The 24344-nt window shown below is 37.2% G+C and overlaps 1 protein-coding gene across 3 annotated transcripts in view; it reads left to right on the top strand.

Annotated features, from left to right (window-relative positions):
• LOC114047020 (DENN domain-containing protein 1A-like) overlaps positions 1-24344 on the top strand; it is a 702955-nt gene that overhangs the window by 7917 nt on the left and 670694 nt on the right. For all 3 annotated transcript variants that reach the window (XM_027867670.1, XM_027867668.1, XM_027867671.1), the window contains exon 2: positions 15865-15935. In XM_027867670.1, the coding sequence (XP_027723471.1) occupies positions 15865-15935 (71 nt within the window). The remainder of the gene's footprint in view (positions 1-15864; positions 15936-24344) is intronic.

Here is a 24344-nt window from a genome sequence, read left to right as displayed (position 1 = left end):
GACTGTGTCCAGAAGCCCTGTGACATTCTAAATATGTTTACATTCCAGACCTTTAAACACTATTTAAAAGTATAGGAAGCTATATAAAAGTAGACTCAAGGACCCTGGATTAACACTTAGAAGGCCTATTCCTGGGAAGCAGATTATAGCTCAATATAAGAAAGTATTTTCTAACTATTATAACTGTCCAACAGAGGAACAGGTTGCCTTGGGTGGTAAGTGAGCCTCATCCCTGGAGGTCTGTAGAGATTGCATGGTCATTCGTTGCGAGTGTATGCTTCATGTGGGGCTTAGACCATTTCTGAGGTCCTTTTCAACTGTATGGATATGGGATCCCTGATAATTTTCTAGGATGTTTTGACTTTGAGATGTCATGAAGTTAGCACCCTGGAAAGCTCCTCAAAGGTTACTCTTTAAGCATGAACAAACGTGTGTCTGGCGTGCTTAGGGAATTAATAACTAGCAGAGCTTGGACAGATATGTTTAATTCTTATTTAGTCTTGAAACGATCCCTGTGGATTGGAATGTGGTTAATATAAAGTAATTTAACTGATAGCATAGACACATTGCCGGAAACCATACTGCAGTCTAACATTGGCTGTGGTGACATCTCAGAACTTGTTTTGATGTATCAAGTGAAGGAAGTGGGTTATAAGTCATTGAAGGAAGTATTCTAAGTGAGTATGAAGCAACCTGACACATTTATGGACCTAGGGAAGAGAAGATGAAATATATTATAGAAGCTAGCAATGAGGAGCCTGGCAGGATGGCTAATTCAACATTCTTCTGTTGTTTCTTACTATCCTGGGATTGTGACTAACCTATATTACATAAATACAATTTTTTCCTCTAACTTAATATATATTTATTTAATGCCTACATTTGTTAGCACTGTGGAAGAAACAGGTCCTGTGCTTAGTAGCTGATAATTAAAGATCACTGGGCTATGAGTCATGAGGCCAGAGTTCTAATCTTGCTTCTGCAAACCATTTTTCTTCTCTGGACTCTAATTTCCTGCTCTGTGAAATGAGGGAGTTTAGTCTAGATCTTGTTAATTTGTAACATTCTATGTTCTAAGGGCTCCTTGAGCTCTAGCATTCTTCTATGTTCTAAGGCCCCTTCCAATTCTAACATTTTGTCTTCCAAAGTCTCTTCTAGCTCTCACATTCTAGGACAGTGATTCTATGATCTTTTTCTAACTACAGCTAAGTCAACCCATTTACTAGGGGTGAGTTGAGGGTGGGGTATGGATTGAGGACAAGATGTGTTCATCTGATAGGAAGGCTGATTCTTGGAAGCTAAAAAATGGAGCGTTTATTTTTATTTTGTTAGACCTCTTGGGGTGGAGGAAGCGGACCTGGATTCTGCTTTATGTCTGTGAAGGTACAACCTTTTCCTGGCTCTTTTGGGATAAAAGGTCTCAATGTTTCCAACATTCTTTTTGTTTAAAACTGGCTGTGTTGGACAACGGGAAAATAAACAAGAAAGGAAAACACACTAAAGAAAGCAGAACCTCATTCTAGTCCCAGCTATTCTTAAAGGAGTCAAACAGCCATTATTTCCCAAATCCTTGAGAGTTACACTGAGATAAAATAAAGCAATTCAATAAAAAAGCATTTTGAGAGAGTAATGTGGTGTTCCTATGCTTAAATCCTGGCTGTGCTGCTTACTACCTTAGTGACCCTGGACAGAGTGTTTTTCCTGGAGTGAGGTGAAGGGGACAACTAATATTGAAAGCAAAACACCATTGCTTCTTTAATTATAGCGTCTCTGTCTCTATATAGCTGATTCATAAGATTTTAAATGGCTGAGAAGGATCACAGAGTATTAGGGATCTTAGTGGTCACGTAATCCTACTCTTTTTATAGATAAAGAAATTGAAGGTCAGAGAGAAGAAATGTTTTGTCCAGGTTACAAAATAATAGCACCAGTATTTGAACCCAGGTCTTCTCACTCTAAATGCAGGGGGTTTTGTATCCTTTATGAAACTGACTCTGAAAATATTACTAGAGGTGACATGTTAAAAATAAAGTTTTGTAATTGCTTGTGTAATTGCACAATGAAGTTAATCATTTTATAACAAGTCTCAACAGTATCTTACATTCTTTTCTTGAAGTGTTAACTTGTTGAGAGGTTAGATAGAAGGCACCCTTTGCTAAAGCATTCCATTTTAGGATTAAGATGACAAAAGGAGATTTGTAAAACATTAATATATACTTTTTGCCTATTTGTTTAATCTTGAGGCATCAAGATTTATTAGATGATGATTGTTTGCCATCTATATTGAAAAGTATATATAGTTTCTGGTCACATAGTTGTTAATATTCAAATGATTCAAATGGTTTACTGAAGTTATAATGTATTGGAAAGATGACTGGATTTAAAGTGAGTGGACTTCTGTTGAATTCCTTCTTCTGTTACCTATTAACTGCATGACAGTGGGTAGTTTGCTCTGCTTTTCTTGGGTCTTAGTTTACTCATATGTATAATGAGTGATTGGACTAGTTTATCTTTAAGTTCCCATCTTGCTTTAAACTTTATGATTATTATGATAAGTTATATCTAAAGTAAATATGTGATTACTATTGAAGGGTATGAAATGAGCTGTAATGAGTTCCATTTCAACAGTTAAAGAACTCTACCTATTAAGCATCATCTCTAGACAGTGGAGGATCTAAAGATAAATATGATAATGGTTTAATATGACTTAGACTGAGATAAATGTAGTAGTACAAGTTAGAGTATAATAATGACAAAGGAGTGACCCAGACAAGGTGTTCTAGGAACATTTAAGGATGGGAAAGTCACTTGCAGCTTTGGAGGGATGGGATAGGGGGAAATCTGGGAAGGCTTGATGAAGAAGATGGTGCCTGAGCTGGGCCTTGAAAAAAAAGATTATCTATCTGTCTGTCTGTCTGTCTGTCTATCTATCTATCTATCTATGTGTGCTTTGCAACCTTTAGAATGCTATACAAATGTCAGCTATTATTTCAGCATGGGAGGAGTACATTCCAAGTATGGAGGTAGGAAAGGGCAGGAAGACTTCAGGAAATTACTAATAGTCCATTCTGGCTGGAATGTAGAGTAGACAAAAGGCAAGAATGGTAGAGTGGCTCTATATTGTAGAGGGCCTTGAATGACAAGATCAAGAACTTATATTTTATTCTATAGACAATAGGGAGCTACTGAAGGTTTTTGAACAAGAGAATTTATGCATTAGGAAGAGTATTTTGGCAGGTGGGTGAAGGATGGTTTGGATAGGGGAGAAAATGGAGACAGGAAATCAAGTTAGGAGTTCATTACAGTAATAAAGACAAGAGATGTGATGGCCCAAACTAGGGTGGTTGCAGTGTGAGTTGATTAGAAAAGACTGATGTGAGAGATGTTAGAAAAGTAGAATTGTCAGAACTTGGTAGTTCAATCATCAACAAGTACTTATTAAACACTGTGTGCTAGTAACTGAGGATACTAAAATAAAAGTGAAAAAGTCCCTTCCTTCAATGAATATTCTATCAAGGGAAATAATACATACACATATAAACATATACAAAATAAATACAAGTTAAGAATTACCAACTACCTCCTGGAGGACAGGATGAAAAAAAGGCCTTAGGTAGAAGGCAAACTGAACTTTCTTCAAAAAACAAAGTAAAACCAAATCAAACTCTTGTAACAAATATTCATAGTCAAGCAAAACAAGTCCACACAGTGTCCTTGTCCAATAATGTATGTCTTTTTCTGTAGCATCAACTTCTCTTTCAGGAGAGAGATAACATTCTATTATAGTATTATAGGCCCTCTGGAGACATTGTTGATAATTGCCTTAATCAGATTTTTTAAGTCTTTCAAAGCTATTTTTCTTTACAATGTTGCTGTCCCTGTATACATTGTTTTCATGGTTCTACTTATTTCATTCTACGTGAATTCATACTCCCTGTGATACTCTGAAATTGTCTCTTTTGTCATTGTATGGGACAATAATGTTTTATAACATTCATATACCACAATTTTTTCAGCAATTTCACAGTTGTTTTAGAGACAATTTAAGGATGTGCCTTAGTAGTTCTCTCTCTCTCTCTCTCTCTCTCATTTCTCCCTTCAGAGTTAGGAATTTGGTTGTGCTTGTTACTTATTCCCTACCTAGTATTATCCTCCCCCTTCAGTGGAAATTTCTCCCCTTTGTTTCTTTGCTTAGTTTGGTGTATTTCTACACCAGATTGTTAGGTTTGTATGTGTGTTCAACCCTCCTTTGTCTGGTTCAGGTAGGAGTGAGGTTCATCTGATGCCCACTCTCCCTCCCTCCCTTTCCTCCATGTTTGTGTACTTTTCTTCTCAGATATTCCAAATGTGAGAAATAGCAAGTTCCATTGCTCCTTTCCCTCCTTTCTATATTAATGCTTTCCTTTTATCTTCTCTTTTCTTTTCTCTATTAGAACCCTCAGAATAGAATCCTCAGTATACCAGGACTTCTGTTTTTCTTATTTAACTTCCTCAGTACCTTTTGAAGACATCAAAATTCTGAAAGGACACTTGTTTGTACTCCCTTATTAGAATGTTTGCACTATATCATCTTACAGCTCCTCCCACTTGCTTAAATAAATTTATCTCTCTAGGTTTTTCTTGTGTTTGTATTTCAAAGTTCCTACTCAGATCTTTTTCTAATCAGAAATGCTTGTAAGTCCTCTGTTCCATTAAAGGTCTATTTTTCTCCCGTGTAGGATTGTACTCAGTTTTGCAGGGTAAGTTATTCTTGATTATAAGCCTATAACTGTTGCTTTTTGGAATATTGTATTTTGAGATCTTTTCTCTTTTATAGTAGATGTTGTCAGAACTTGTGTGATCCTTACTGTAGTTTCTTGGTACTTGAATTGCTTTTTGTATGGAGGGGGACTCCATGAGGAGGGAGTGAATTGCGGGTGGGTGGGATAGCCAGTGCAAAGGCACAGAAGATGGAAGATGGAGTGGTATGTGTGAATAAGGCCAGTTTAGATCAAAGAGTGATGTTCAATGAAAGAAAAGAAATTGGTGCTAGGTTGTAAAGAGCTTTAAAAAATAAACATAGGAATTTATGTTATGTCCTAGAGGCAATAGGAAGCCACCAGAATTGATTGAGTAGGGGACTCACATGGTCATATGTGTGCTTAAGGAAAATTACTTTGGTTACAATGTGTAGGATGGGTTGGATAGATTAGAGTGGTTAAAGACTTGAGACAGGGAGACCTGTTAGGAGGCAGTTGCAATAATCTAGATGAGAGGTGATGAAGATTTGAATTTAGATGGTAGCTGTGTGAGAGGAGAGAAGAGATTGCATGCAAGAGATGTTGTGGGTAGAGAAATGGCAAGATTTGGCAACTGATTGAATATGTGGGATGAAAGGGTATGAGGACCTGAGGATAATGCTGAGGTTGTAAACTTGAAAGAATGGTGGTTTCTGACAGAAATAGAGATGTTTGAAAGAAAGGAGGGTTTTTGGGGAAAGATAATGAGTTCAGTTTTAGATATGTTGAGTTTAAGATGCATGTAGGAGATCTATTTGGAAATATCTAGTGGGCAGATGATGTGGGACTGAAGCTCCACTATGTGAGTTATCTGCGTAGAAATGATAGTTAAGCCCATAAAAGTTGTTCAGCTTACTGAGAGAGAAATTGTAGAAAAGAATAGGGCTTAGGACCAAGCCTTGGGGAATAGCCCAGTTTAGTGGGCATGATGTGGTTGATGAAGCAGCAAAGGAGTCTAGGAGAGAAGAGAACCAAAAGAGAGGAGAGAGTATCCAGGAGACAGAAATCACCAGGGTAAAATCCAGCAGGTAAATCAATGAAGATGAGAACTGAGAAAAGACCATTACATTTGGCAATTAAGAGAGCTTTGATAACTTTGGCGAAATCTCCTTTAGTTGAGTGTGAAGATTGGAAGCTAGACTGCAAAGGTTTGAGGAGTGAGTGAGAGGAGAGGAGGCAGAAGCAGTGAGTATAGACAACTTTTTCAAGAAATTTGGATAAGAAAGTAAGAGAGATGTGGAATGATGATGTCTAGTGAAGATTTTTCATGGATGAGGGAGACTTGATACGTTTGAGGGCAATATGTAGAGATGAGTTGAAGATAAGGGAAGGGGGAGAGAGAAAAAAGAGGGGGAGGGAGAGGGAGAAAGAGGAAGGGGAAAGGGAGAAGGAAGGGAAGGAGAAATGGGGGAGAGGGGAGAGAGAAGAAGGGAGAGGGAGAAGGGAGGAAGGTAAAATAAGGAGAGGGAGGGGGGAAAGAAGGGAAAATGAGGGGGATTAAACACACATGTAGAATTGGCTTTATCTAGGAAAGGGCCACTTTTATCAGAGAATGAGTAAAGTGAGGAGATGAGATAGTAGTAGATGATGTCAGAGAGTTTTGGGATGAAGAAGATTAAATGATAATTGGTAACTTTAGGAGAGAAAAATTTCAGTTGAATAAAACTGACTTGATTTGGTATGTGGAATAAAGGAAGAGGAAGTGTCATAGATGGCTTTAGGGTTTCAAGCCTGAGTGATTGAGGTGCCATCAAGGGAAGTTGGGAGAAGGGACAGGTTTGGGGAAAAGATTATGAGTTGTTTTGGGCATGTTGAATTCATGGTACTGATGGGCCATTTAAGTGGAGATCAGTTGGTCAACAAGTATTTTTAAAGTACCTACTATGTGTCAGGAACTGTGCTAATCATTATATATTCAAAGACAAAAATGAAACAGTCCTTGACCTCAAAGTCCTTGCCTACTGTTTCAATGTCTCAGATCTCCAGCTCTTAATACTCAAAGGATAATGTAGCCACAGATTGATTTTGAGAGGACTTCTAAGTTTTCTTTCTAATCTGATGAAATGTAATAAAAGAAAAGTGGATGCTAAGTGAAATCACAAATCTGTATATATGTTTTAGGATAATTTGGCTTTTCCATTGTTTGGACTCTTTTATCATTCATTATATCCATTATATATTACTTGACCATAGAAATTTGGAGTTGGAAGAGAACTTCAAAGCTTCCTGGTCTAAGCCCCTCTTCCCTCCCTTCCCTATGGGTCTTTTCGACAGCACAGCATGCCTGGCAGTTGGTTATTCAAACTGTTGACTCACTGGACATTATATAAAGAGTTCTGTAAAGAAAAATGTTCTTTTCTGACAAACTCCCTGACTTACTCAAATGCTTATTTTTGACAGAAACAAGAATTTAGATAAAAGATAAAGCTTTTGTTAAGCACTTATTATATGCCAGGTACTGTGCTAAGTACTGAGAATATAAATATGAAGAAAAAGAAAGCCAGACCACTAGGGTAAAGATAGAGAAGTAATTAGGCTAGAGAATCATGTATAGGTTGAACTGGGTTTGATAGTAAGCGTGGTTGGCGTGTTTTCTTTCAGGTTCATTTATAGCAGTCATTTGTGTCTATGTATTTGGGGTTTTTTTTTGTTTGTTTTTTTTTTTACTGAAGCAATTGGGGTTAAGTGATTTGCCTAGAGTCACACAGCTAGTGAGTGTTATAAGTATGAGGCTGGATTTGAACTCAGGTCCTCCTGACTCCAGAGCCAGTGTTCTATAAGAGTAATTGAAGACCCTAGAGCACATGCCAGATTATAGGAATTAAAGTTGCAAGAGATTTTTTAATATAATATTTTCCCCCAATTACATGTTAAAACAATTCTTTTTCACATTTTAAAAAAAAGTTTTCAATTCCAAATTCTGTCCTTCTCTCCCTCTTCTCCCCACTCCCTGAGATGGTAAGCAATCCGATATAGAATATACATGTACAGTCATGTAAATCATTTCCATATTAGTCATTTTGTACAAGAAGACTCAAATAAAAAAATGAATGAAAGAAGGTGAAAAATAGCATGCTTCAGTCTATATTCAGACACTATCTGTTCTTTCTCTGGAAGTGAATGGCATATTTTATCATGAGCCCTTTGGGATTGTTTTGGATTATTGTTTTGCTGAGAATAGTTAAGTCATTCACAATTCTTCATTGTTCTGTATTGCTGTTACTGTGTACAACATTTTCCTGGTTCTGCTCACTTCACTTTGCATCAGTTCACTTAAGTCTTTCCAGGTTTTTTTTTTAAATCATCCTGCTTGTCATTTCTTATAGTGCGATAATATTTTATCACAATCATATACCACAGCTTGTTTAGCCATTCCTCAATTGATGGGCATCCTCTTGATTTCCAATTCTTAGCCACCACAAAAAGAGCTTGGAAGAGATTTTTGATATAATCTAGTTTAACCTCTTCATCCTACAGATAAGGAAATGGAGGTTTAGAGAAGGTCCAAGCCTAAGGTCACATAGGTAGCAAGTTGAAGAGCTATGATTTGAATCCAGGTCTTCTGATTCCAAATGCAATGTTCTTTCTACTTGGAAGAAAACATACTATGACTTTTGTTTGTTGATTTAAGATAATAATATATCGGACATAAATACCTTGTGCTAGAACCAAGATAGAACCAAGACTAATACATCATGATCATGCCCTCACATTGAGTACCCTTCTTCCCCCTCTTTTTTCAGCTTCATTTATATTCATGTATGTTGTCTTCTCCCATTGTGAGCTCCTTGTGGTCAGGAACTGACTTTCTTTTTGTATTCATATTCCTGATGTTCAGCACAATGCCTGGCACATAGTAGATGCTTAATAAATGCTTATTGACTGACTTGACTTTGCCATGATGATACATTAAATACATAGAGCATGAGACAGATAAGATTTATGCCTGGAGTAGAAGAAAATGGCCTGAGTGTGGCCATTACATTCATCAAATTAGCAATGAGTATTAGCAATAATTTCCATTTCTATACTGCTTTGTCATTGCAAAGTGGTCTCCTCACATGTGAAGCAAGTAGAGAGTGGCCAACATTTTAGATAATAAAACAAGCTCTAGGAGAACTGTTGCTCACAGTTACACAGATGGGATGTGTGTGTGTGTGTGTGTGTGTGTGTGTGTGTGTGTGTGTGTGTGCATGTGCATGCGAGTGCTAGGCTGGGGCTCATATCCTCGCTTCCAGCAGGCCAAAGTTCCAGGCGCTATTTGTTTCACCAACTGACTTCTCCAGGATGGAGTTTCTTTTTGCAAGGAGTTTAAAAAGATAAAATTGAAAAGTCATGGATTAGCTAAGTAGAATGAAAGCAGTGATTAATATTCTCCTGAAAAGCTAGAAGGTATCTTAATTTTTATAGGCAAGTAGAAAATAGGAAATAGTAATTAAGAGAGGGAACAAAACAGAAAAAAAGCCTTTCTTGTTTGAATGTGAGTTAAGTACTCTAGATTTGGTGTCTATAAAAATAGCTCATGGAGATTTGTTGATGTCTTTATATATAACTTGTCTCATAGTGTTAGTCATGGCTCCTTCCATCTGTAACATGTAAATGAACATAGATAAATGCAACTGTAACTAATAATTACAACCCAATTCATTCCCAGTGTTTCTGAGAGTATCTCACAATTTCAAACTCCATGTGGAATGTCAGGATATAGATATTAGAGCTAGCAAGGACCTTGGGCTCCATCTAGTCCAACTTCTAAATTTGATAGATAAGGAAACAGGCCTAGAGAGATTTCGTATTGCCATAGGTGACACATGTAGATAGAGGCTGAGGATACAGCCCTTTATGGGAAAGAAGAAAGAACATGATTCATAGTCTGAAGACCTAGGGTCTACTGATTCAGCCACTTACTATCAAATAATATGACCTTGAAGTCACATAATGTCTTTCAGCCACCATTTCCTCAACCTTAGAGTAAGGGTGACCACTTCTACTTGTGACAGTTAAATGAAATAATAAATATTAATCACTTGATAAACTATAACTTGTAAGCGTTAAGGTATTCTAAAGGTATTATTTTAGGTATTATTTAAGGAGGTACAAGTACTGTAAAGTCAGTACTTAAAATGTGTTGGATTGAACCAAGTTTAACAATTTAGCCAAGTGAGAAAACTTCGTTGATTTTATCATCACTCCTCACATTGAGGTAATAGTTATGAACTATTTTAAAAAAATTCTTATTGTCAGTTTCAAATTCTCTCCCTCCCTACACCCTCTCCTTCACCCATTGAGAAGGCAAGAAGTATGATATACATTATATTGTATGAAATACCATGAAAGCATGCAAAACATTTCCACATTAGCCATATTAAAAAGAAAAGCAGGAAAAACAAAACAAACAAATAAATGATATGCTTCAATCTGCTCTCAGAGTACATCATTCTCTGTGGAGGTGGATAGCATTTTTCATCATAGGTCCTTTGGAATTGTCTTGGATTATTGTCTTGAACAGAGTAGCCAAGCTTTTGCAGTTGATTATTGTCACAATATTGCTGTTAGTGTGTATAATGTTCTCTTGGTTCTACTCATTTCACTTTGCATCATTTCATATAAGTCTTCACAGGTTTTTCTGAAACTATCCCATTTGTTATTTCTTATAGCATAGTACAGTTTTATCACAATCATATACCACAATTTGTTCAGGCATTCCCCAAGTTATAGACATTCTCATAATTTCCAATCCTTTGCCACCACAAAAAGAGCTCCTATTAGTATTTTTGTAAATATAGGTTCTTTTCCTTTTTCTTTGGTGTCCTTGGGGTACAGAGCTAGTAATGGTATTGTTGAGTCAAAGAGTGTGCACAGTCTTATAGTCCTTTGGGCATAGTTTCAGATTGTTCTCCAGAATAATTAGGCCAGTTTACAGTTCTACCAACAGTACATTACTGTGCCTATTTTTTCACATCCCCTCCAGCATTTGTCCTTTTCTTTCTCTTTCATGTTAGCCAATCTGATGGGTGTGAGGTGGTATCTCAGAGTTGTTTTAATTTGCATATCTCTGATTATCAGTGATTTATAGCATTTTTTCATATGAGTATAGGTAGCTTTGGTTTCTTCTGAAAATTGCCTATTTATGAACTATTTTTTAAAAAGTTAATAGCTAAATATGAAAATATGTTTTGCATGATTTCCCACGTGTAATGGGTATCATTTTGCTTGCCTTTTTAGTGAGTTGGAGATGGGTTGGAGGGAAGGAGAGAATTTAGAACTCAAAATTTAAAAAGAAAAGAATGCTGAAAATAAATAATAAGTTGAGAAAACAAAAAATTTTTAAAAAGTTAATAGTTAACATAATTTAGAAGGATAGGGGTAGAAAATAGACTAGGGTTTCATTGTTACTAAAGTTTGTCTTTGCTTCATCATGTTAAGATTATTTTATGAAAGTGGAAAAGCAATGTGGTATACTGGAAATAGAATAGGAGTCAAAAGACCTAGGTTTTAGTCCTGACTCTGTCACTTATAAGGTCATGTACCTTGGGTAAATTACTTTCCATTTCTGAATCTCTGTTCTTGTCCATAAAATGAGTAGGCTGGACTATGTGATCTCAAGTGTATCTCTAACCCTAACATGCTCTATTTTATGGTCCCTTTAAGCTCTTCCATTATGTGAGGTGAACTTCCCTCTCAGCCCCTACCATTCTATACTGATGTAGAATCCAAGCGATTTATTAGTGGCACATTCATGTTTCCTAGATGACTTAGGGTTTTTATCAGGGAAGACAGTACAGACTGTTTTAGTGCCTCCTTCTTTGTGACAGTTGGGGATTTTACCCTCAGTGCTTGTGTGCCCATGTGTACATAATATCCATTTTGATGTCAGTACTGCTGGTGTTTTCAAGTCTTTGGGGAAATGGTTGGGGAGTTATGATTTAACATACACACATTCATTTTTTGTTGATGCTTTTTGATTTCACATTGATTTTAGATTTTATCCCTTCTTTCTCCCTATCCACGGAGCCTTTCCTTGTAACAAAGATTAAAAAAGAAAAGCCAAAAAAAATAGTAGCTTAGAAAGACTGAATTTGTTGTACACCATGTCTAACATCATATACAATATTCCACACTCATAGTTTCTCCTTCCCTCTACCTTTGCAGTGAAGAGAGGGAGATGCAAAAAAAAATTCATCATTCATTCATTCATTCTTCTCTTTCTTAGAGGCTTCTGGGTTAATGCATGGTAGAAAGAGGAAGATTTTTCCATTTTTTTGTTCTTTGCCAGTGTACTGGGTTTGAGGTGAAACCTCAGAATTGTTTTGATTTGCATTTCTCTTTTTATTAGTGATTTGGAGCAATTTACAGTTCTTTTAAAAACTTTATGTCTTTTGACTCCTTTACTGTTGAGTCACCAAATCTTCTCTGGGTCCAAGCTTAGTAATTATACTTTCATAGCATTCAGCTTCATTTTAGTGTTCTTTCCATTTATGTTGTAGTCAGTATGTGTGTTTTTTATATTGTTTTCCTGATTCTGCTTATTTCTTTTTGCATCAGTTCATATAAGCCTTTCCATATTTCTCTAAATTCCTTACATTTGTTGTTTCTTAAGGTGAATTCGTATTTTATCATATTAATGTAATATAGTTTGTTTAGTCATTCCCCAATCAATGAGCACTTTGTTTTCAGTTCTTTTCTACCTCAAAAAGTGCTATCAATAGTTTGATGAATATTGGAACTTTCTTCTTGCCTTTGACCTCCATAGAAGGTATATGGCTGGCAGGGTATCTCTGGATCAAAGGCTATGGACATTTCAGTCACTTTAAAAAAAAAAAAGGTATACTTTCAGATGATTTTTCAGAATAATTAGACCAATATTTGGCTCTTCCAGCAGTGTATTTGTGCACATGTATATCTGCAGCCCTTCCAGTATTGACTGTTTTCATCTTTTCTTATTTTTGCTTGATGTGTTGAGTATGAAGTAAACCTGAGTTGCTTTGATTTGCATTTCTCTTTTTATTAGGCATTTGAAGCAATCTTTCCTATGATTCTTGATAGTTCCACAATTTTTTGAGATGTTTGTTTATGGCTTTTGACCACTTATTTGTTGAGGAATCGCTCTTGATTAGTAGCTCATGATTTAAAATATGCATTAAATAGATATGAAATACCTTTGTGAGGGTATGAACAGGCAGTTTTCAGAGGAAGAAATTAAAGCTATCTAAGAGTCATATGAAAAAATGCTGTAAATCACTATTCATTAGAGAAATGCAGATCAAAAAACTGAGGTACCACATCACACCTATCAGATTGGCTAACATGACAAAACAGGAAAATGATAAATATTGGAGAAAATGTGGGAAAATTGGAACACTAATGCATAGTTTGGTGGAGTTGTGAACTGATCCAACCAGTCTGGAGAGCAATTTGGAGCTATGCCCATAGAGCTATAAAACTGTGCATACCCTTTGACCCAGCAATACCACTTCTAGGTCTGTACCCCAAAGAGATTAAAAATGGGAAAAGGACCCACATGTACAAAAATATTTATAGCAGCTCTTTTTGTGGTGGCAAAGACTTGGAAATTGAGGGGATGTCCGTCAGATAGGAATGGCTGAACAAGTTGTGGTATATGAATATAATGGAATACTATTGTGCTATAAGAAATGATGAGTAGGCAGACTTCAGAAAAACCTGGAAAGACTTATATGAACTGATACAGAGTGAAATGAGAACCAGGAGAACATTGTATACAGTAACAGCGGTGATGACTGACTTTGATAGACTAAGCTCTTCTCAGCATTACACGGATCTAATACAACTCCAAAAGACTCGTGATGGAAAATGCTATCCACATCCAGAGAAAGAACTTAGGAGTCTCAATGCAGATGGAAGCATACTATTTGTTCTCCTTTTCTTTTGTTGTTTTGTTTTTTTCCTTCTTTCTCATGGTTCCTCCCATTAGTTCTGATTCTTCTTTAAAATCATGACTAATGTGAAAATGTTTAATATGAATGTATAAGTAGAGCCTATATCAGATTGCATGCTGTCTTGGGGAGAGGGGAGGAGAGGGAGAGGGAGAAAATTTAAAACTTAAAATCTTATGGAAGTGAATGTTGCAAACTAAAAATAAATAAATTATTTAAAAAAAAGAAATGCTTTTGTGTGGTCTAATGTAAATAGACACTATTCCTTTTTTAGCCTCTTTTAGGGTAGAAAAGTTAATTGTATGGTTTCCATCATATATTGTTTTATGTTAATCCAGAATTCTAAGTGGAAAGGAGCTACAGAAAAATCTATTGATATGTAATATGTAAATTGTTAAAATGTGCAGAAACATTTTCTAATTAATATTTGTCTTCACCACTAAGCAAGGGGAAGTGACTATGACTAAAGTATGAGTCTCCCTTTTGCCCCCTCAACTGTACCTTCAACACACATAACAAGTGACTTTACAAGTTTGAACCTTTCCTTCTTCTCCCATGGGAGGCAGTGTGAGTGTAGTGTAAAGAACACTTGTTGGGTAATTGGGAGTCCTGAGTCTAAGTCCTGGCTTCACCACTAAGTGCCTCTGACCTGAGATAGGCCACTTTTTCTAGTCATGAGTTTCTTTATCCCTAAGAGTGCTGGCCCTGGAGTCAGGAGAACTTGGGTTCAAATATGGCCTGAGACACTTACTGGCTGTTTGACCCTGGGCAAGTCATTTAACCCTGTTTGCTTAGTTTTCTCATCAATGAGGGTACTGGCATCCTTCTAGTTACTGAGGTTTTCAACCTCAGTATCTCAGCCATCTCACCACATATATCCAGTCACATGCCGAACATTGCCATTTCTGTCTCTGTAACATCCCTGGCATCTGTCCTTTTCTCCCCACTCACCCACCACCATGGTTGAGGCCCTTAATACCTCTCACCTGGACCCTTAAAATAGCCTCCTAATTGGCTTCCCTGCCTCCAGTCTCTCTTCACTCAAATCCATCCTCCATACAGCTCCCAAAACAATTTTTCTTAAATACAAGTGTGGCTATCTCACTGATACTCACTGTACTCTAGTGGCTTCCTATTACCTTTACGATAAGGACTAAACCTATGATCTCATTGTCACTGGAAACTCTTGGGTGAGGAAATGCCCTCTACCAATGCAGTTGGCATCTCTGCATCTTATAGTCTTAGAGCAGAGATGTCAAACTTGAAGCCTGCTGGCCACAAGCAGCCCCCAAATCCCTCAGTGTAGCCTGAACCAGATTAAAATGTAATTGAAAAATATTTAACAAAATAAACAAAAATTTAATACAACATAGATAATGTTAATTTATGGTTTTCTAAGTCAGTATGCTGCAGCAGGGATCCTTTGAGTTTTATGCCATTGGTCTTAGAGGGTTCTGTAGAACAGTGAGAGATTAAGTGATGTGCCTAGGGTCTCTCAACCAGTATGTATATCTAATGCAGGACCTGAATTCAGATCTTCCTGACTCTGAGGTTAGCTTTCTATCCTTTAGGCCAGGACTTCTTAAACTTTTTCCACTCTTGATCCCTTCAGTGCTTCTTAAACTATAAAAGTTTAAGAAGTGCTGCATTAGGCCATGAGGTTTCTCTTTACCTCTAGGATCAAATAGAAAATTCCTTGGCATTTAAGGCCCTTTATAACCTGGTCCCAACCTACCATTCCACTTTCTTACATATTACTCCCCCTTAAACAGACACACTGGCATTCTCAGTGTTACTCATACGTGGTGCCTTTGTATTGGCTATCATCCGTGCCTGGATACACTCCCATCTCACCTCTTATTCTTAGAATTCTTTGTTTCCTTCAAAGTTTAGCTCAAGCGCCACCTTCTATAAGAAATCTTTCTTGATCTGCTAGTGCCTTCCCCTCAAAATTATATCTGTTTTGTATATAGCTATGTATATACATGCTGTCTCTCCTGGATAGATTGTAAGTGCCTTGAGGGCAGGGACTGTTTCACTTTTGCCACCTTGTGATTGTGCTGATTCTGATTGAGTTTTCACCAAAATCTATATGAGACTTCAGAAATGATTTCTACAGTATTCTGCAGTGTAGTATAAATATTAATAACCTTTGTGTTATTTTATTGTAGGCAAAATCCAGAGACTACATTTGAAGTGTATGTTGAAGTGACCTCTCCTGGGACAAGAGGCCCTCTTTCAGGTACTTGTGTGTTTGGTTAAGATGAGGTCTATTCTGTTTGCTTTTACACATAAGATACATGTTTAAATGGCAGAGTGTTTATTTTTTAAAAATATATATTTGTTTTGAGGGTGTTTGTAGCCCTGGGCTGTTTTTACATCATACTACAAGGAAAAAAGTCATAATAAGTATTTTATACATTTCAGATCATGCAATGCAACATATTGTCTTGTTTCAATTATGCCAGAAAGGTCTTAATTTGAATCTTACCCTTGATATGAGAGTAAGTTGTTACGTGTGAAGCAGTATTCTCATCAGGAAGACATAGATCACTGTTTTCCTTGTAAAATTCTCTATCTTGTTGTGTTCCTCTATAATCAAACCTGAAAGGGACACTTGATTTCTAGTCCATGTTAATTTGACATGGGCAAGTCACTTCCTGTCTTTGGACTTCAGTTTTCTTACCTGTGAAATGGAAGCGTTGGATTAGATCACCCCCAACATCCCTTTTCATTCTAACTGCTGTCAGTATATATGGTGTAGTGATAATGGATAGAACATTGGTCTTAGAGTCAGGTGACCTGGGTTCAAATTCTGCCTCACACTTTGAGGACTAGCTGTGTGACCATGGATAAATCACTTTAACATGTTGTGGTCTCAGTTTCCCTATCTGTAAAATGGGAACTTTTGTACTTCTAGAACATAGAGTTGTAAAGAAAGTACCTTGCAAAACTATGCAAAAATGAGTTACTGTTAATACTCCCAACATATGTCCCAACATATGTGTTCGAAGGCCCTTTCACCTCTAATATTTTCTCATTCTTTGACTTCTTAGCACACTTTCTTGTTCTTTTAAAAATAAGAGTTTTTTTTAATGATGATTTGGATGTAACCTTTTAGAAAAAAAACATATCAAGTGATACATGTAGAAAACTACAAATGGGCTCAATTTATTTATTTTCATTTAGTTGCCTATATTTTGAGTGTCTTAGGTGAGCAGTCATAAATATTCAGTCTAACCTCCTTTGTGAGTAATAATTATCATTTGAGCAAGAATGAGAGTATTGAAAAGGAAAGAATTAGCAAACGTAGAAATGAGATAAAATAATAGAATAAGCACATTGCAACATATTACCAACAATTTACAGGGGGGGAATAGAGGCATCATCTAGGACACGGTATCACTAGAAAAGGAGGTGGGCTGATCCTGTATTAAGAGTCAGGGACAACAGATGGACAGCCTGAGGGCTGTACTGGTCTCCATGAAATATAAAATAATCAGAGGAAGGCCTTCAGTGTATTGGGTGGATACTCTAAGGAGGATTTAACAGAAAGACATCGATAAGAATTGCACTGGATGAGACAATATGAAAGAATTTTAGTCTGTCCTGGTGAAGGGAGCTTTTGCATGGATGAGATCACAGATTTATTGAAATATGGAATTATCTTGGAAAAAATCACCATTACTGTATAAAAGTGACAATGGATCTCTATACCTGGGAAATCAGTTTGCATTCTAGTCTATTGGTTTTCCCTCTATGGCAAATGTGTTTACTTTATGTCATTAAAAAAAATCACTTCTCTGTTAGTTTAGAAAATGTTGCTAAGCTTTTATGAGTATCTCTGAGTGGTAGGTCAAATGATTTCCTTCTTACAGATAAAGGGAAGTCATTCATTCATACTTAGGGAATACTTACTACATTCAGCAAACTGTGCAAAGTGACATAGGGTATATAATCCACCTTAGTCCTCTAGGCCTTAATAGAAATGGATACACGGAGAAGGGACCTTAGAAAATATGATGTTAGTGTTGGAATGAACCTGTATAATTATCTGGTCTGATTCTTTTAATTTTATTGATAAGGAAACTGAGATCCAGAGAAGTTATCTGACCTAATTAAGGTTTCAAGATTGAATTAATAACAGAGCCACCATGATGAACCCTAGCTGAATCACTTGAGTTAGGAAGTTCTGAGCTGTGATTGGTCTAAGGCCAATTGGGAGTCCTCACTAAATCCTGCACTAATATGATGAGCTCTGGGGAGCTAAGGGTCACCAGGTGGCTAAAGAGGGGTGAACCAGCCTAGGCTAGGAAAAATGGAGCAGGTTAAAGCTTCCATGCCAGTCAGTACTGGGATTAGACCCTTGAGAGGCCCACTTCCAGCCTGGGAAAGATGGGAAGATCCAGTCTTCAAAAAACTAAAACCAACCAAATGACACCACCACAATAATAACAAGAGCTATTATTTATATTGCAATTATAGTTTAAAAGTGCTTTTTATAGGATCCTAAACCTGGGACTAAAAGGGACCTCAGAGTTCATCTTATCTAGCCTCTCATTTTACAGCTGAGGAAACTGAGGCACAGGGAGATTAATTAATGGCCAAAGTCATGTAGGTAGTGTTGGAGAAAGGATGTGAATCCAGGACCTTTGACTTCAGAGCCAGCAATCGATCTGTGAAGTAGGTAGTGCAAATATTATTATCTTCATTTGGCATATAAGAAAGTTGAAGCTAAGCAAGGGGAAGTGACTATGACTAAAGTCACATAAGTAATGAGGGTAAAGATATACTTTGGATCTTGGTGTTCTGATTGCAAAAACTTCAAGCTGCTCACTAAAATAAAAATACCCGCCTTCAGAAAACATTCCTGGAAAACACCTGGAAAAAGCATCACTCATTTAAACATAAAGAGAAAAAACGTTGTGTCATAAGGTTACTTTTTTAAGTAATCAAGAAGAATTTTAGACCAAAACTAAATATACTTGGTCTACCCATTGAGCCTTAGATGTAACCCAGAGGAAGAGCAAATGATCAAAGAGCCTATGCTTCAGGGATATGGTTTAGTTAGTCAGAGTCAAAGCCAAGTTAGATATTCTAAAGTCCTTTCCAGCTCTGAGACGCTTTTAAACAGCATCAACGTTCTGAGTTTCTTTCTTCCCCTCTTCCCTGCTGTCCTCTCTCTTCCTTCCCTTTCCCTCCTTCCCTGCTATTCCTCCTTCTTCCTCCCTGTCTCTTTCCTGCCTCTCTCCCCTCTCTTGCCTCACAACTTCCCCTCACCTATTCCCCCCATTTTTCCTTCCCTGCCCCTTCAGTCTCCCTTCACCCCCCTTTTCTCTGTTTCCTTTTTGCTGAATCCACATATATGCAGTTTGTCTACTGATTTTTCTTTACATCACTTCATATAAGTTTTTCTGTATTTCCTTGACTGCTCATATTTATCATTTTTATGATAACATAATATTCAATTACATTAACGTACTGTAATTTATTCAGCTATGCTTCAGTTATTAGGCACAGAAGTTGTTTTCAGGTTTCCCCCCCTAACACCCCCCCTCCACTTTATTTGGGGTTTATACAGGTAAATCTTTTCCTTTTTAATGATGTTTTGGGGATGAAACCCTAACAATGGAATTGCTAGGTTGAGAGCTGTGATTGATTTTGTGACTCATTGCATAGTGCTGTATTACTGTTCATAATATTTGTTTGTATCAGGCTGCTGCTGCCTGCTAACAATATATTAGAAGTCCTATTTTCCTATAGCCCTGCAAACATTGGATTTTATCCATTTTTGCTGTTTTTGTCATTCTAGCTGTCCAGATGTTTTAAGGGGCTTTTGGCCATTGTTAGATAAAGACCATAATCTATTACTTAATATTTAATCTCGTTGACTGGTGTAAGTTCATACTGTCCTAATTTTCTATAAATTGTCTGTGGTAGATTTGTTCCCCTTTGATGTTCTACAATCTCTTATCACTATCATTTGAGAAAATTGCTAAGAATCTACTGTATGAATTGTCTTTGTTTCTTGTGTCTGAACTGTTTTTTGGTGCCAAATTCTCTGGACGAACTTAAGCATAAACATTACATTGTACAGTACTAGTGTCTGGGCATAATCTTCCCTTTGAAGTTTGTTTGCATCCCCCTGGAGGGATTAATTCCCTGCTGTGGGAAGGTGGGTTAAAAAGCACTGAAACTACTTTGCAGTTTTTTAATTGGGAGATTTAGTATACATTTTGTTCTATAAACCAAGTGCATTTACAGGGTGCTTATTTCTTAGTCCTTTGCATGTCCAGTGATATATTTTTACTGTTAGAAAATAATTTTGAAACTTTAAAAAGGCTACTTAAAAAAACTGATAGGTTGTCCCACAAATATGATGCGTGATAACAATCTTTGAGATAGGTGTGTGTATTTGGAAACCTTCAAAGTTACTAATATAAATGAACTTATTTTAATTCAACAAATATACATTAAGCATCTACTATGTTCAGAGTCCTTCTTGTGCTAGGGATCAGATGAAAAACAACTGTCTCCGACCTCAGGGAGTTTATAGCCTAATGGGGGAGATATGACATGAATGACACAAAGGAGCATGTGATAGGGACCATAAAGAATCTCACAAGAAAGCATAAGAAAATTGGAGGAGGGATAGCTCCCTCTTGATTTGTCAAAAATCCTACCTCATCTTTTAGGGTATAGCTAAAATGTCACCATTTTTTATCATCTCGGTAGTATGTGATTTCTCCTTTTTCTGGAGTTCTGCAGCACCATGTATCTGTACTAGCTACTTCCCATATTCTATTTTTATGTTATAGATATAGTCATACAGGCCTACTCTGCACAAGGTTGCCTGGACTAATGGTGTTCCAAAACAATATACTTAATGTATCCTCAGCCTGGCATTTGAAGTCCTCTGCAGTCTCATTGATTTGATGGAAATAACAGCCTCTATCTTCCAGTTTTTTGTGGCTCCAATTAGTGATGTTTGCTTGTACTTGCCTTATCTTTTCTAGTAGATTGTAAGCCAGGGGTTCCCAAATATTTGTCTTTCTTACCCTTGGTTTTCAATAAAACCTTTCTGTACTTGCTATTCAATATAAAATATGAAAGGAAATAAATTCTAGAGCTTACCATGCATATACACATAAGAAATAAAGTAAAGATTTTTCATGGAGAAAACAGTATTTGGCACATAATATTTTTTTTAGCCCCATAAAATTGTTAATGTAAATTTTTTCACTAACATTACTAATCTTAGAATATTTCAATAGGATAATATAGTTATTTACTAAGCATTTCCCATACCCCCTTGGTGGGGGGAGTCTTCATACCCCAGGTTGGGATCCCTTATTATAAGCTTATTGATGGCAAGGAGCAAGGTGTAGTGAAAAGAGCATTCATTGGATTTGAAATCAGGAGACCTAGATTTAGTCTACATGCTGATTTTTTACTTGCTTGTGACCTTGGACAAGTACTTTACTTCTCTGAGGCTCAGTTTTCTCATCTCTGAAAAAGGGAATAATAATATCTGTACTACCTATTCACAAGGCAATTGTAAAGAAAGTCCTCTGCAAATCTTAAAGCTCTGCAGAGGGCAAAGTGGTTCCTGTATGGGCCACAGAACCTACTACAGGTTCTCTCGCATAGCAGGTGCTTAGTAAGAGTCTTTTTGTTGGATAAACGAAGCATTTACAATAGTTTTTTAGATAACGAATCCCCTTTTCTCTACCGCCCCCGCCCTGCTTCCTGTCTTCAGAAAAAATTATGTGTATAAAATTGTTATGCAAATAGTATTTGCCTCTTAAAAATTATATGTAGACTTGTGTATTCTCCTCTCAATCCTCTTTCAAATTCAACAAATCCAACAATGATTTGTTCAGTGACTACTGGATACTACACAGTCAAACACCGTTCTAAGTACTAGGGGAGATCCAAAGTTTAGGTAACAGAAAATTCCTGCCCTCCTGGAACTTATATTTTAGTAGGATAAAGATACTAACACAAATAAATACTAGACAATATTGGTGTCAGCTAATTGTATACAGAAAGCAGGTTGAGTAGGATAAATCTTATCATTATTTGCCTTTAACAAATAGTTACGCACCTGTAAGTACAGAACACTTTGGGAGGTTCGGGGAGAGATGCATGGGTGAATAAGATGTGGTACCTACCCATAGAAGCTTCCAGTCTAGTGGAGAGAAAGAAAGGAGTGGAGGGTATAAGCATCTGTATAGCACCTACCATCTGCCAGGCACTATGCTAAGTGCTTTTTACAAATATTATCTCATTTGATCTTCCCAACAATCCTGCAAACTAAGTGGTGTTATTATCCCTATTTTACAGTTAAGCAAGCTGAGACAGGCTGAGGTTAAGGGATTTGCCCAGGATCACACAGCTAATAAGTATCTGAAACTGGATTTGAATACAGGTCTTCCAGAATCCAGGCCCAGCACTGTATCCACTGTGCTATCTAGATGCCACTTTTATTGTTGTTGTTCAGTAGTGTCCAACCCTTTGTGACCCGGTTTTTGGGATTTTCTTGTCAAAGATACTGGAGTGGTTTGTCATTTTCTTCTCCAGCTCATTTTAGAGAGGAGGAATGGAGGCAAGCAGGGTTAAGTGACTTGCTCAGAGTCAAAAAGCTAGGAAGTGTCTGAGGCCGGATTTGAACTCAGGAAGGTGAATCTTTCTGACTTTAGGCCTAGCATTCTATTCACTGTACCACCTAGCTGCCCTTGATACCTCTAGTGGGGAATTGTGACTCATACACAAATATCTATGTAGTTATATTCCAATTTATAAGAGAGGTACAAACCAAATACTGTGTGAGGTTTTGGAGAGGAAAGATCCTTCTCAACAGGAGGATGGGTGTTTAAGTGTGGAGAAGATTGTTGGCAAAGGCCTAGGGAGGGGAAAGTGCAGGATGTATTTGGATACTGCCTAGTCCTATGGTTGGAGCCCAGATGGGCTGAGTGTGAGAAGAGGCTGCAATGGGAGGACGGAGTCAGGCTGAGGACGCTGACGAGTCTACCAATTGTCAGGCAAAAGGGAATCATTGATGGGTTTGCATGCTCTAATAACAGGAACATGACACATATACAGATTATTGTAACATGAAATAGAGCATAATAGCAACTTATGTTACATATTGCTTTATAGAACCCATTATTTGGAGGGGATAGAGATCTGGACTTCGAGGCAGGAAGATCTGAGTTCATATCCTGCCATCAGTAATTACCAGGTGTGTAAATAAACAAGTCCTTTGATTTTTCTGGGCCTCAGTTTTGTCATCAGTAAAATGAGGGAATTGAACTACATGACCTCTCAGGTCCTTTACAGTTCTAAGTTGTCTTTAGTCAAATTTATCCTCATGACATCCTTGTAAAGTAGGTATTAGAAGTGATATTATTATTCCTGTGTGAGAAATGAGGAAATTGAGATCATGGGAATGAAGTGACTTGTTCAGGTTCATCCAGCTAAAAAATGGCATAGTCAAGATTTGAACTGAGCTCTCTTGACTTCCAATCCTGTGTTCTTTCCAGTTTGTGCTCAACATATAAACAATTTGTGTCTGGGATTCTCTCTGGGCACCTACTGATAAGTATTGGGTATTACAGGCATCAGAGACATTGGTCATGCTATTGTGCTCTTATTATGTAATAGCAAAAATAATGCTGTTATGCTCTGCTATTACGCTCTATCAAGATAGAAGTTACCTCTTCTGTACTTGGAAAGGGGGGGGGTCTCTTGCCGTGGAAAGCAGTTTATGTAGCCTCATCTTTGACATGCTGAAACTTTGCAATGAATTTTAAACTAAAATGCTCCATTGCAGTTGGCCTTGCTGTGCTTGCTGCAAATACTGTCCTATGTCAGATAGTTAACATTAAGAAGAGCAGCCTCAGGTTCTTTCAGGATATGTCTGCGGACCGGTTTCCTTCTTGCTTCATTACCTTCCATTACTACTTTGTGAAAGTAGAGAGTGACAAGATATCTCAAGAACCACATGAAAAGAATATTCAGAGAAAGGGTTGTTCTGGCTGAAAGAATTTTCTGGCTGGCTCCAGGTTAAGCAGAGACCCATAGGATTATAGAGCACTGAAACAGGAAGGAATCATAGAGTGTTAGAACATAGAACACTGGAAAATATAGAACTTTAGAGTTTGACCAGTTGAGGGGTGTAAGGCATGGGAGGGGGAAAGAAAAGGGAATAATGTAACCCTTGACTCTCTCTACCTCCTGGCTAAGGGAGCCTTTGAGGTCACCTGGTCAATTGACCTTGATTATGTTTAGAATGTTACTTATTTAATAGACCTGGAAGGTATAAACCTTGAGATTGGGAGGGGAGAAGAAACAAAGCATCATGGTTCCCCTGGAAGCTAGGGGTCTGGAAGACCTGAGTTCAAATCCTACATCACATACTAGCTGTGTGACCTTGGGCAAGTCACTTAAGCTGTTTTTGCTTCAGTTTTCTCAACCGTAAAATGAAGATAATAATAGTACTTAACCTCCCAAGGTCGTTGTGAAGATCAAATGAGATAATATTTGTAAAGCACTTAGCAAAGTGCCTGGCACATAGTAAGTGCTATATAAATGTTAGTTATTACTACTACTACTACTACTACTACTACTACTACTACTACTACTACTA

This window comes from Vombatus ursinus, unplaced genomic scaffold, assembly GCF_900497805.2.
Source record: "Vombatus ursinus unplaced genomic scaffold, bare-nosed wombat genome assembly UNPS02014786.1, whole genome shotgun sequence".
Lineage (NCBI taxonomy): Eukaryota > Metazoa > Chordata > Mammalia > Diprotodontia > Vombatidae > Vombatus > Vombatus ursinus.
Note: the sequence above shows the minus strand (reverse complement) of the source record. Positions and strands in the feature narration are given on the sequence as shown.